General features: G+C 37.1%; 1 protein-coding gene across 5 annotated transcripts in view; it reads left to right on the top strand.

Moving 5' to 3' along the window:
- Positions 1 to 300: 300 nt before the first annotated feature.
- The window catches only part of LOC140933376 (uncharacterized), an 86,139-nt gene continuing 73,889 nt past the window's right edge, over positions 301 to 12,550 (top strand). The window contains exons 1-8 of one of the 5 annotated variants that reach the window (XM_073382922.1): positions 301 to 458; positions 2,960 to 3,026; positions 3,331 to 3,357; positions 3,482 to 3,508; positions 4,512 to 4,552; positions 5,654 to 5,707; positions 9,244 to 9,294; positions 9,763 to 9,852. In XM_073382922.1, the coding sequence (XP_073239023.1) occupies positions 375 to 458; positions 2,960 to 3,026; positions 3,331 to 3,357; positions 3,482 to 3,508; positions 4,512 to 4,552; positions 5,654 to 5,707; positions 9,244 to 9,294; positions 9,763 to 9,852 (441 nt within the window). In that variant the 5' untranslated portion in view covers positions 301 to 374. Of the gene's footprint in view, positions 459 to 1,008; positions 1,205 to 2,959; positions 3,027 to 3,330; positions 3,358 to 3,481; positions 3,622 to 4,511; positions 4,755 to 5,653; positions 5,708 to 9,243; positions 9,295 to 9,762; positions 9,853 to 12,550 lie in introns of those variants that run through there. The other 4 variants (XR_012165046.1, XR_012165044.1, XR_012165045.1 and 1 more) reach the window with 4 other exon arrangements.

The following is a 12,550-nucleotide window of genomic DNA, read 5'->3' as shown; positions in this document are numbered from 1 at the left end:
CTTGATTTAGGGCTGGATCGGGTCGAAGATCAGAGGAGACGAATTTACTATGTAGTCAGGAGAAAAGAAGGTACATAGCTAGTAGGGTATTTGGGGAAACAACAGGAAGCCCACTCTGAGATGGACGGTTGTCTTTTGGTCCTAAACAGTTTAGACCCCGTTTTTAGACTTTAGACTATCAGTCATGCATCAGTGCCAAGATCAGCTTTTTCTTATCTGTCATGAACGAAAACATAAAAACAATAGGCCTACCATCTCGTATATTTTCGCGTTTTGTATTCATGAGAGAGATCTCAACTCCGGAACTCTAAGCTCACATTCATACACTGGTCCATTTATGAATACGTTCAGTTCCACTAAGAAAGATACTGAAAATGTTTCGTCTGTTCTTCTTGATGACTTTGGCCATTTTCTTGGCCGTTTCCTACGGAACTTCGCAGAAGAATTCTTCAAATCAGGTAACTTTACAGCGAACCAAATTTTAAAGCATTCAACTTTTCCCAGATTATTCCCGAGAATCTTTGTTGGCAAGGGACTTCAGATGCGGTTTTCTTAGCTTTCTAGAATCAGCAACACTGTTTTTATGCGGTTTTAGGTTCTTTTAGATTCATAATCCGTTCAATATCTTGGTCGCAAACTAGAAACTCGGCTACCAGAGATACAAATTTAATTTATCATCGATTTTACAGGATACAGCATTCAGGGCTTTCGATACAGCTCATGGACTAGGCTATCGTCAGTTTTCATGAGATTATTAAACTTGAAAGAAAACAAAACAGTTGCACTCCATGCACGAGAACCCAGGGGTTTGAAAAAAGGGGGGTAAGATTAAAGTGTTCCATTGGTAAGGGGAAGATAGCTAGGTTGGATCGGGAAGTCTGAATAACCAGGGGCTCGAGAAATTCGCGTGAACAACGCGCAAAATAACACCCGCGGGCACACCCGCGTGTGCGACAGCCTCGCTCTCTCGTTACCAGTCTCCTCTCAATGAGAAACGACAGCCTGAATATTTGCCAACCAGGCAAAATTCTAGGGAATAGTATTTTAAAAGTTATGTTTTACAAGTTGACCCAAATCTACCTTGTTCGACTCCTAAAATAATCCTCGGGAAGCAGAGCGTCAATCAGAGAAGCTTTCAAGAAGATTGATTGTTAGAATTGGCTGTTAATCTTTACAATAAACGTGAAGTCTAAGGTGAGCTCAGGTGAGTTTTTACTCTTTGACGACTGTTTTTGGCTTTTTGGTCCTTTTTGAACCGGGAAAATTTTCCTTCATGGCCCCATTCAGCTTTTCATTTAAGCTCTTACGATAAAAAAAAATGCAAAATCAGCAAGGATAGATCTTTCCGCAGGTACCTCATTTATCAAATTTTGACCAATCCTGACAGTATACAAGAACGCGCGCTAAAACTAACAAGCAATTAACATTCGGAGAATTTTGCTATTTACCTGCTACTCTTTGTCCTTTTCTTGAAAAGGTAGCCAGCCAAAACTCCACACAAAGGAAAGACAGTAAAGTGGGCAACAAAAGGGGCTGTAAAAAGGACAACAAAAGGAAAAAAAAAGAATGCGAAGAGAATATTGAAAACAGATTCCCCCCCCCCCCCAAAAAAAAAGGCAAAAAGGCAAAAAGCTACTTAATTACAGGCTCTGAGTGATAAAAATCTCTTTTTTAGCCACTCCCATGTTAACCAGCCAAAAACTGCCTCAAAAAGGAGGATCTGGTCAAAAATGCTGTTTTTTTGTTACTAAAATGGTTAAATTAAAGTGTGAAAAAACTGGTATTAAAGCATAAAAAACTATTGTCATGTTGCTTGTAAGATTAGTACTTGTAGCTAAGTATGTTAAGTGAGTGTAAAATTCTGGTTTGGCCTCAAAGGGATATATATCATATTCCTTTTCCTATCAATAGCACTGATCGATCAAAAGCACAGAAGCACCCAGCCCCCTCTCTTAGAGAAGAAATCCCTTTTGAGACTAGTAAGAGATAATGGACTGTTTACCAGAAAATCTGCAATATCATGACCACATAATCAAAAGAAAACTTTGTTTCAGTGACATACCTTAAATTAAACCTTTTGAGTGAAACGTCCCAATGCAAAACTGCTTTGGCTTAATTTTCTCTCCCAGCAAACGACACTAAAAGGTGTCGTGCCTTGGCAGAGAAAATCCTACATTTTCATTAAGCTGCAGAGCGTTTGGTCTGCAGCTGTGTAGGTGTAAAATTATAAATGTCATGTAAGTCAGACCCTAACCCTGATCGTAACCCCAGGGGCATACTCTGGATTTCAAGTGACAAGGATGATTAAAGGATTTTTGGGGGTTTAATGATATTTTCGATTTTAGGATTTTTTAGGTAGGAAAATTTTAGCAAGTATTTTTTTTGATAGCTTGATTTAAGTAGGTTTTTTTGGTGGTATTCAAAACAATTTGAAGATTTGTCATAGTTATATCATTAATTTTTAATGCTTTCTGGAAATTTTTGATGGCTTGGAAATTCGGCATTGGATTTTTTTCGGGTTAAATTTTGGTCAATTGATGTTTTTGGGTTTTGATTTTTGTCCCCAGTTGATCGTCCTTGTCACTTGGGAAATCCAGTGGTCCCCCCCCCCCCCCAGGACCATAACACTATCATCTGCAACTACCTGCAAACTAAAGCCATCACCTAAGCCATGTATACTTAAGGTATCAATCTTGTTACTCTTGCTGGTAACATTTCTATAAATTCACACTGAAGACAGGCTTTTACTAGGAGAAACTTACCGATATCCATGCAGCCTCACCCTTTTAATTTCCTGTTTTTTTTAACCACTTTCATTTCCTTTTTTTTATCTTTCCAAATTCAGTTTCCATTGCAACTCAGTTTATGCTATAGTCAAGAGTGTTTTCATTTATCTAGAGTTTGCAGTCTTTCTTTAAGTCATGAAAGTATGTTAAATTTCCCAAATTGAATCTAACAGGCTAATGGATCTGCAGCAAAGTCTAAAAGCTGTAAAGTTGTACCTCAAGCTGCTTGCTGTAAGGATGGTGAGTTTACAATTTATTTTAAAAATTGATTTTCAACAAAATAATAATCCACAGATATGGAAAAATACCACCTAATACCAAAAACAAAAAAAAATCTTCTTTATAGTATGTTTAGATTAAAATTTACCAGAAATTAAGGTATTTAAGGCCAGCAAAGTACATTTAAGTATTGCATTAGTGGGATCAGTTCAGGTTATACACATAACAACTTGCTAGTTCTGCTGTAGCGAGATTGTGTGGATGGTAATTTAGTTCAGTTGTGAGTTTCATTGATATATGGCTGTATTTTTTTTAATAATTTTAGGCAAAGATGGAAAGGATGGACAACATGGTGAGTCACATTAAAATTCAACAATTTTCCTTCATTACCATTTACATTAATGCAACATTATATGATTAAGTAAATAATTAGTCACTTGTATATATAAATCAAGTGTTATTTTTGGTAATTGCAGGAAAAGATGGGCGCGATGGAGTGAATGGTGATGTACATTATTTTATTAAATATTACTAGTAATAAAGGCTGCGGAGTGTGAGTGACAACGATTGAATGTCAAAACGCTTTCGTTTCAATCCAGTGCTGTGCTTTGTGTGGTGGTCACAATAAATGCTATTACAAGCTGTGATATAAGGTCCAAATGCACGTGCTCAAAGTATGTTCTGCATGTGCATTCCATACTTTCTTTGTGGAAGTCCAAACGAATGGCGAGATATATACCTATGCAACACATACGTAATAACGACCTGGAGATTAGAATTGCAGGCTCCTCTTGTCGCCTGTGATTATCCTTTATACAAAATACAAACATGTCAATATAATATACTTGCCAACTCTTTCTGAGTCAAATTAATTAAGCATGAGATTTTCGTCCTGTTATGGCAGGAGTTTCTGAAAACGTCCCAGCTACTTCCACACATTTCCAACAATTTTCCGAGGACTTCCAAACTTTTCCAAAAAATGTGTGAAGTTGTTCTGACAACCATTGAGCATTCTGAAGTTATTTCAAGTGTCAAAGGGAAATTGAATTGTATTTTTGTCATTAATCATGTGTTAAAGAACAATTTGTCTGGATTTGTTTGTCAGGTGCGAGAAATTGTCCTTGTCGATGAGTGAAATCAAGGTCTAGAAATAAGTCCCCAGGCATGAAACTCATGCATAATGTGTTAGAGTTGGCAGGTATACTGTAATTATTATCAAAATAAATCTTAACCATGGGTTTCCTTCTTATCATTCCCCCTGTTGTAGCTTGTTGTCAGTGTTCTAGCTAGCTAATGTAATATTACTAATCCAAGGCTGTGCTCCAAGAAAAATTATAAGGAGTCCAGTGCTCTGAACCTGTGAAAAACAGGGAGCCAAGCATCAGATTTGTATGGGAAAGCTAAGATTTCCTATTTACTCAAGATCAAAAGTACGGTTTTAGCGGCCCCTCAGAGCATCAGCCCTGTAATCTGAATATTACATTTTGTTAATTGTTTTGAACACAGGAAAAGATGGCCGTGATGGACGAGATGGCAGTGGAATAAAGGTTGGCCTTTCTTAATGTTAATGCATTGTTTTCTCTTTGTGCTTGAAAAGTTCAGAAATTAAACAAACCAGGGAACTGTACGTCTCAGACATGGTCTCTGTAATTTGAAGATAACAAGGTGCCAAAAAGAAGTTTTACCGCATTACACTAATATTTTGAAGCTTGAGGTAACTTGAAAATCTAGGCTTTCCCTTTTCAGAGAAAGAAGAAGAAGACATAAAATCATTTTTAAAAAAGTCAATAGGGTAAAATGTTTTTTTTTTAGATAAATTTGCAACATTAATTTTAGTCATGTGTTTTCATTGTTGCAAGTCTTAACAAAAAAGGAACAAGATATTTCTAATCATTCATATACTGCCTTCAAAAAATTGCTTGCTTGCTGGAAGTGGTTAATTACATTGCATTTTTATTTGAGTATGACTTGTCAGTTCCTTTGCTCTTTAGTAATTTGAGCTTGAGTTACTTGCCAGTGGCACTTAAAGGGTGGGGAACTTGTCTCAAAACCTCCAGCTGAATATTTTTTGAGCCCTGGTTTTTTTACCAGTCTTTGAAGTTAATATTGTTTGGCATGAGCCTGATAAATCCCCTGCCCCCACTGCCAAGGGGCCTGGATCCAAAATATAATACTTATATTTTACCCAGGCCCCTTGGCAGTGGGGACAGGGGATTTATTGATTTAAGAAACTATTAGGTACAAGTTAAGACAGAGTAACCTTCCTTACCCTAATCTATGGTTATACAATACACGTAGTCACTAAGCAGGTGTATCTAGATAAACTCAGAACTAATGTTAATTTAAATATGGGCATGGAGCAGTTTTGGTCACTTTTAAACTAAACAAAAGGTGAAAAAAAAAGTGCATTAATTATGTGTTGACTTTTAATTTTTAGTCATTTTGTTACTGTTAATAAATAAACATCTTTTAGTACCACATTCAAAAAGCAATGTGCCACCTCATAACTGCAGCACCCATACACCATCATTTTTCTCCACTAAGGCTGAAGTTTCTTAAATAAAAGATGAATAAAATTTATAGTAATAGTCACCTTCTAAGTTATAGTGTTCTCAGTTTGGATTTCACCTTGTAAATTTCTATGTTAGGGAGAAAAAGGAGAAACAGGCAAACCAGGAAGAAATGGAAGTGCAGGTGTTAAGGTATTATAAATATGTACTGCTTTTCAAATGGAGGTTTTCACTTTCTGGATCCATACACTTGTATCTCTTTATAAAACATCATTTATTACAGATTCATTCCACTGCGTAACAAGCAAATAATGAAATGAAATAAGCTAACACTACTTTAACAAACAAACAAACAAACAAACAAAAAAGTTGTGGAGAAGGAGACAACCAAAAGCACCCATGCGCCATACTAGGGATACCCCCATTAATTAACATATAAGAAAAATATATACAAATAGAAATATAAATGTTCTAGTTATCCTTAATAAAGCTTAACACATTTCTTTTAAAAGTTGCAATACTGTTTGATTCTCTAATATGATTGGGTAAACCATTCCATTCATCTACAACACGGTTAAAAAAACTATATTTAAAACCATCAGTTCTACTAAAATTTGGAACAAGGTCCTGTGTGTCATTTTTCCTCGAGTTATAACCTGTATTTCTGTCCTTACAAAATATGAGCTTATTTGAAATGTCAATATCATAATGTCCATTAATTACATTTAAAAAAAGTGTAACATCTCTAGTGAACCTCCTATTAGATAATGACAACAATTTTAGCTTAGATAGTCTGGTATCATAATCATCATCAGACCTAGTTATCCATCTGGTAGCCCTTCGCTGAACAGCCTCCAGTTTATCAATGTTACATTTAGTATGAGGGTTCCAAGTTTCGCATGAATATTCTAATAAAGGTCTCACTAGACTACAATAAAGTGTGTTCATGGTATCAATATCCTTTGTACCTACAAGTCCTCTTAACCAACCCTAAAACCCTATTAGCCTTAGCAGTTATTTTATCTACGTGTTGGTTCCATAAAAGATTACTAGTAGTAAATAATCCTAAATCTTTATACACATCAACACTTTCCAAAGGTTGACCTTCAATATTATACTCCCCAACTAATGGTGACTTTTTCCTTGTTATTCACATGATCTTACATTTCTTGATATTAATTCTCATCTTATTCATCTTACACCAATCTGAAATTTTGTCTATGTCACTTTGAAAAGTAGACAGATCTTCTTGAGTACTAATAACCCTATACATTTTACTGTCATCAGCATACAGAGCAATTGAACTGTCCTTACTAATTACCCCCGGTAAATCGTTGATGTAGACTATGAAGAATAATGGTCCCAACAAAGAACCTGGTGGGACACCAGAGGTTACGGTTAACCAGTCGGAAGCCTCTCCTTTCACTACAACACGCTGTTGACGTTCTGTTAAATAATCTCTACACCAATTTAGCAAGTCTCCATGAACACCATATTTGCAAAGTTTGGTTAATAGAATATTATGACAGACAAGGTCAAAAGCCTTTGAAAAGTCTATAAATACTACATCAACTTGACCTCTCTTGTCCAAGACTTTGAACCAATCATGATGTACTAAGAGTAGATGAGTAGTGCAGGAACGACCAGTGAGGAACCCGTGATGAGAATCATGTATGAATCCAATAACTTGATCATAAATAGCATTGTACACAATTCTCTCCTGGCATTTCCCAGAGATAGTTAAGAGAGAAATGCCTCTATAATTTTCTACTGGCTCTCGATCACCATCCTTATGAATGGGTGTAATATTAGCTGATTTCCATAATTTAGGTAGGCGTCCCTGTTTGAAAGATAAATTGAAGAGCATACTCAGAGGAACTGCAGATGTGTCAGCAGTCTCTTTAAGTAAACGAGCAGGTATTTTATCAACTCCACAAGACTTATTAGCATTAAGACAGCTAAGTAGCTTTTGAACTTCCTTAGTGTCACGTGTCACATGGTTGGTAACTACCTCAAAACTTGGATCTTGTAAGTCAGTTTGTATTGGAGCTAGTACCCCAGTACTCTGTTTACAAAAAACTGAATGAAAGTGAATATTAAATAAGGTAGCTTGCTCATGAGGTTTTATCGCAGATCTTCTGTTGTAGGTGTTTACATCAGGAAGCCGTTTTGATTTCGACTTAATTGAGTGGTAGCTCCAAAATCGTTTTGGGTTTACCTTCAGCTGACTCGACAGATGCTCTAGATATCTCTTATACTCAGATCTTACTAACTGCTTGACGGATCTCCGTAACTCTTTAAACTTTCGACTAAGGACTTCTGATGGATGAGCCTTTAGTTTTCTCCATAACCTTTTTTTCTTTTTGATCTTATTGAGAACTTCCTTGGTAATCCATGGAGGATGAGTTTTCTTTTTCACAGTAAAGGTTGGAATGCACATATCAGCAGCAGCTAGTAATAAGTCATTGACTCTTTCAGTACAGATGTCCACATCCTCTTCCAAGAAAGCACAATTCCATGGAATATACTTCAATAATTCATTCATTCAGTGCAGTGAAATCTGCCTTTTTAAAGTTGTAATTTTTCCTTGAGACAGACTTAAGAGGGCGACCAGATAAAAGCTTAATATTGAAACTATCTGGAAAATGATCAGAATTAAAATGATCAGTCAGTACTTCAACATCACTGACCAGGTCAGGAGTTTTAGTCAGGATTAAATCAAGTATATTGCCATCAGTTTCATTAAGCATTCTTGTTGGATTGAAATTACATTGAACCAGAAAATGATCATTAATCATGTCACAAAAATCAACAGTACATAAATCACTTGAAGTAGCAGTTAAACTATGCCATTCTATGCTTGGAAAATTAAAGTCGCCTACAAGATAACAGGTAGCAAATCTAGTAGCAAATATGATCAGTGATCATATTGGGTGTAGAAATGTCTTTTGTGTGTTTAAATTTCGGTTGGACTAAACAAAATGATCAAAATTATAACCAGACCAGTTAGCTTTATGTTGATCACACCACGGTATAGATTGTCTCTATTTGTTATTTACCATCTTCATCATCATCATTGTCACTCCTTTGTAACAGTTTGCTTTAATTACTTATTGTTATTGTTATTATGTTTTTCTTCTTTCGCAGTTCGTACTGTCCAGGGCTCCGAGAAGCACCCAGTTTCCTTGGGAGCGGCTGGGGGGAGTTTTAATTTAATTTGTAGACAGCACTTTTTGTAAAATATGGGCTGTGCTTAGAAGACTGATCTTTGGGGGTTCTTTGATATTGATATTTTTATTGATATTTATTTTTTTCCACGTATTTTCCCAGGCCCGTTTTTAGTAGGCCAAGAGCTCCAATATTTACAGGCACAATTTCTGTTTTAAGGCCCCATATCCTAGAGATTTCAATCTCTAATTCCGTATACTTTGAAAGCTTTTCAATCGTTTTGACAGATGATGATGATGTTGATGATGATGATGATGACGAAGATGACTATTATTATGTCTTGTTTAGCAGTTCTTACTGCTCAGAGCTCCGAGGAGCTACCAGTTTCCTTGGGAGTGGCTGAGAGGAGTCGCTATTATCTTGTTGGTAGAGAGCACTTTTCTTAAAATTCGGCTGATCTTTTGGAGGTCCTCGATATTGATGTTTCGAGGGATTCTGTTGACGTATTTTCCCAGGCCCTTTGTAAGCAGGCCAAGTGCTCCTTATTATTTCTGTTGTAGGGGGTGAAAGGAGAACCAGGAATGGATAAAAACAGTAATGGTGGTGTTAAAGTAAGTGTCAGTGTCATGACCTTTCTTCTCTGTAAGAAAGAACACTTTAACAACCTTCATCAGTTCTCCAACATGGATTTACCTTCAATCAAATATTTGTTTTTTTTTTCTGCCAACTAATTTTCAGTGTCCAAAACAAAAACGAAGGCACATGCTTTATCCAGACACAGCGACACACACCATTCATTCAATTTTCATGTCTCTCACGCTTCTAAATGTTACATTCGACCTGTTAGTTGGTATGTCCGAGTTGGCGCTCGACCAAACTAACTAACAGGTCGAATTTTATTTCTCTACGGATACCTTTCTGGTACAAAACAAGTACCGCATGTAACTTTAAGTTTTCTTCTTGTATCGCTATAGTAAAGGATAAAGTGGTGATCAGGTTTTAAAATTCCCGAGTTCTTTGGCTATCTACTAGAATATTAATCTATGTTCATTATAATTATAAATACTTTGTTTGATAAGGGTGAGAAGGGATCTCGTGGTGACAAAGGATCCCAAGGAGAGAAGGGATCACAAGGACAAAAAGGAATGCAGGGAACGTGTGATACAAAGGTAATTACTACCTTGCAGCTCCTAGATTTTCACTCCTTATAACCTTTAGTAATAATTATCCTTATTATTCGTTCAAAATATTTCCCCGTTTCTGATTGGTTAAAACCACACGCATAATTTACCATAACCAGCTGCTGTTGACGAAATTTGAAAAGAATTTTGTCATATTGAACCGATGACGTCAAAAGTGCAGCCTGGTTGCAGGTTATTGAACCGTTCACCGAGAAAACCTGGGGACGAGGTTGAGTTGTTTTGGTAGTTAGAACCAAATGGCGGAACTGTCGCGGAACATTTCACTCGTTTCACCTCGAAGTATTGTCCAAAAACATCGCAAGAACAGCAAGAAAACAACTTGACGGGCAACATCTGCTTTTGGGAGTATATTTGCAGACTTTAATCTCCTAAACTTCCCGATAAGGATGCTTTATCGATATGAACTTACATCGACCGAGGTTAGCATGTTTTAAAACTTGGAATTATTTTGAAGGAATAATAAAACAATTATTGAATTCGGCTTTCGTAGGATGTGAAGTATTCTGCAGATTCGAGCTGCAGAATACTTCATATCCTACTCAGCCTCATTCAATAATTGCTAATAATTACAATGAGCCATATTAATTTAATTACTAGAGACTGCATGCACGATCTCTTCCTTTTCGGGCCTGTTGTCTTTAAAACGGAGAAGAAAGCGTGAGTAGGCGGCAAAGTTGTGACACTTGACGGTGAGTATCGAGGTTTTTAAAAATCAAATACAAATTAGCTTGCATGTCCTACTAGCCTGAGGAAACAAGAACAAAATAATGCTCGCAGTCTATGTTCCCTACTACCATATATGATGTTAACGTAACATCACTTGGTGTCCGATCAAGGGAGATTTTCGTCAAAAAAAGTTATCTGTACAGGTGTTCAACTCTGGTTGCATATGTAACTACAATCATGTACAAAAGTCTTGGAACAGATTCGCATTTGTGCGGCTTTTTTTCAATTCACACATGCTTAACCCCTACCCCTACCCTACAAACAACGTTGGACGCGTGTCGGCGTGTATCCAGAATTTTTCCGAGTTTCACCATTGAAAAGGGTGGGGGAGGGAGAACTGCAAAAAACTTTCGAAAGGGATGCCCAAATTGTATTTTATAAGGGCTTCAGAAATTACAAAAAAATTATGAATACTGCATCACTGCACTAGGACTTTTGTCCAGGAGTGTGCATTAGGAGATTGTTAGTTTTGTTCCTTAATTGTATTTTGTTCTCACAAGTTATTTTGCGTTTTAGAGCAAATCACGGTGCTGTTTAACCGGTAAGGGCATTATTTACTACTGTTGCCTACAATGTACATTTACATTGATTCGTTGGAAAGAAGAGTTTCCGAATTTTAAGGTCATGACACCGTGGCCCATCTTTGGTCATTCCAAAACCACAACACATGAGTAAATTCTTTTGTCGATTGATTCTAACTAGCTTTTTTTTTTCTTGACATTAGTTTGTTAACAAAGATGTTCATCCTTTTTTTCTTGTGGAAGATTGCTCTATTGGACTCCACTTCTTTGAAAAAGTTCAAGACCTACCAACCCGAGGAGCTGTAGGTGTGGAACATTTCACCATTGATGGAAACTTGTTTCTTGCTTTTGGCAACTTTGTTGGGGACATAAAAGGATTCAAGACAAGTTCCATAATCTACAAGATGGACAACTCAGCTGGAAGACTTTCTTTGTACCAGACCCTGCAGACAAGAGGAGCGCATGGCCTGGAGTACTTTTCTATCGCTAACAAACATTTCCTTGCTGTCGCTAATCATTACGATGGAACATACCTGCTGAACTCTACAGTCTACCAATGGAATGGAAAACTGTTTGTCCACTTTCAGAAATTATCAACAAACGGAGCAATCCACTTCACCTTTTTTAAGGTAAATGGGGAACATTATCTTTTAGTAGCCAACTTTCATGATGGAAGTACCCACTCTACAAAGTCAGTTATCTACAAATGGAGCAGCGGCAAGTTTAACAGATTTCAAGACATATCAACTGAAGGTGCCAGGGCATGTACGGCGTTTGAGATAAACGGTGACACATTCATCGCTTTTGCAAACTCCCACAAGAATTCTGTTCAGTCCACTGTGTTTAAATGGTCAGGAGGTCGCTTTGTTAAACTTCAGTCTCTTCAGACTTACGGAGCGTACGATGTGAGGTCTTTTAATATCAACGGTCACACGTTTCTCACTTTTGCCAACCACTACTCTGGAAGTAAGTACAACACCGATTCCTTTATTTACAAGTGGAATGGTAACAAGTTTGTCCTGTTCCAGTCCATTCCTACTCGAGGGGCTACAGGCTGGTGTCCATTTGTGATCAATGGTCAAACCTACCTTGGTGTGACTAATTACTATGGTGATAGTCAGAAGTTCAACGCCAAGTCAGTTGTGTACCAGGCCTCTGGAGCGCAGTTCATCAAGTACCAAGAGATTTCAACGCATGGAGCGCGTGGTATGACGTCATTTGAGTACAAAGGTCATACTTACCTTGCAGTAGCAAACTACTACAATGGCAAAAAGCACAACATAAACAGCACCCTGTACAAGTGGGTATAGAGCAGGAGGCCATAAGGTCAGGTCCAAGCATAGAAGATGTTTTGTGTAGTGAAGAACTAAAACATTTCAATTGCTAATCTAAGTAATAACAGGAACTTTATAAGCGTA

This window comes from Porites lutea, chromosome 4 (assembly GCF_958299795.1).
Source record: "Porites lutea chromosome 4, jaPorLute2.1, whole genome shotgun sequence".
In the NCBI taxonomy this organism is placed as follows: domain Eukaryota; kingdom Metazoa; phylum Cnidaria; class Anthozoa; order Scleractinia; family Poritidae; genus Porites; species Porites lutea.
The sequence above is the reverse complement of the archived record's forward strand: the minus strand, read 5'-3'. Positions and strand labels throughout refer to the sequence as shown.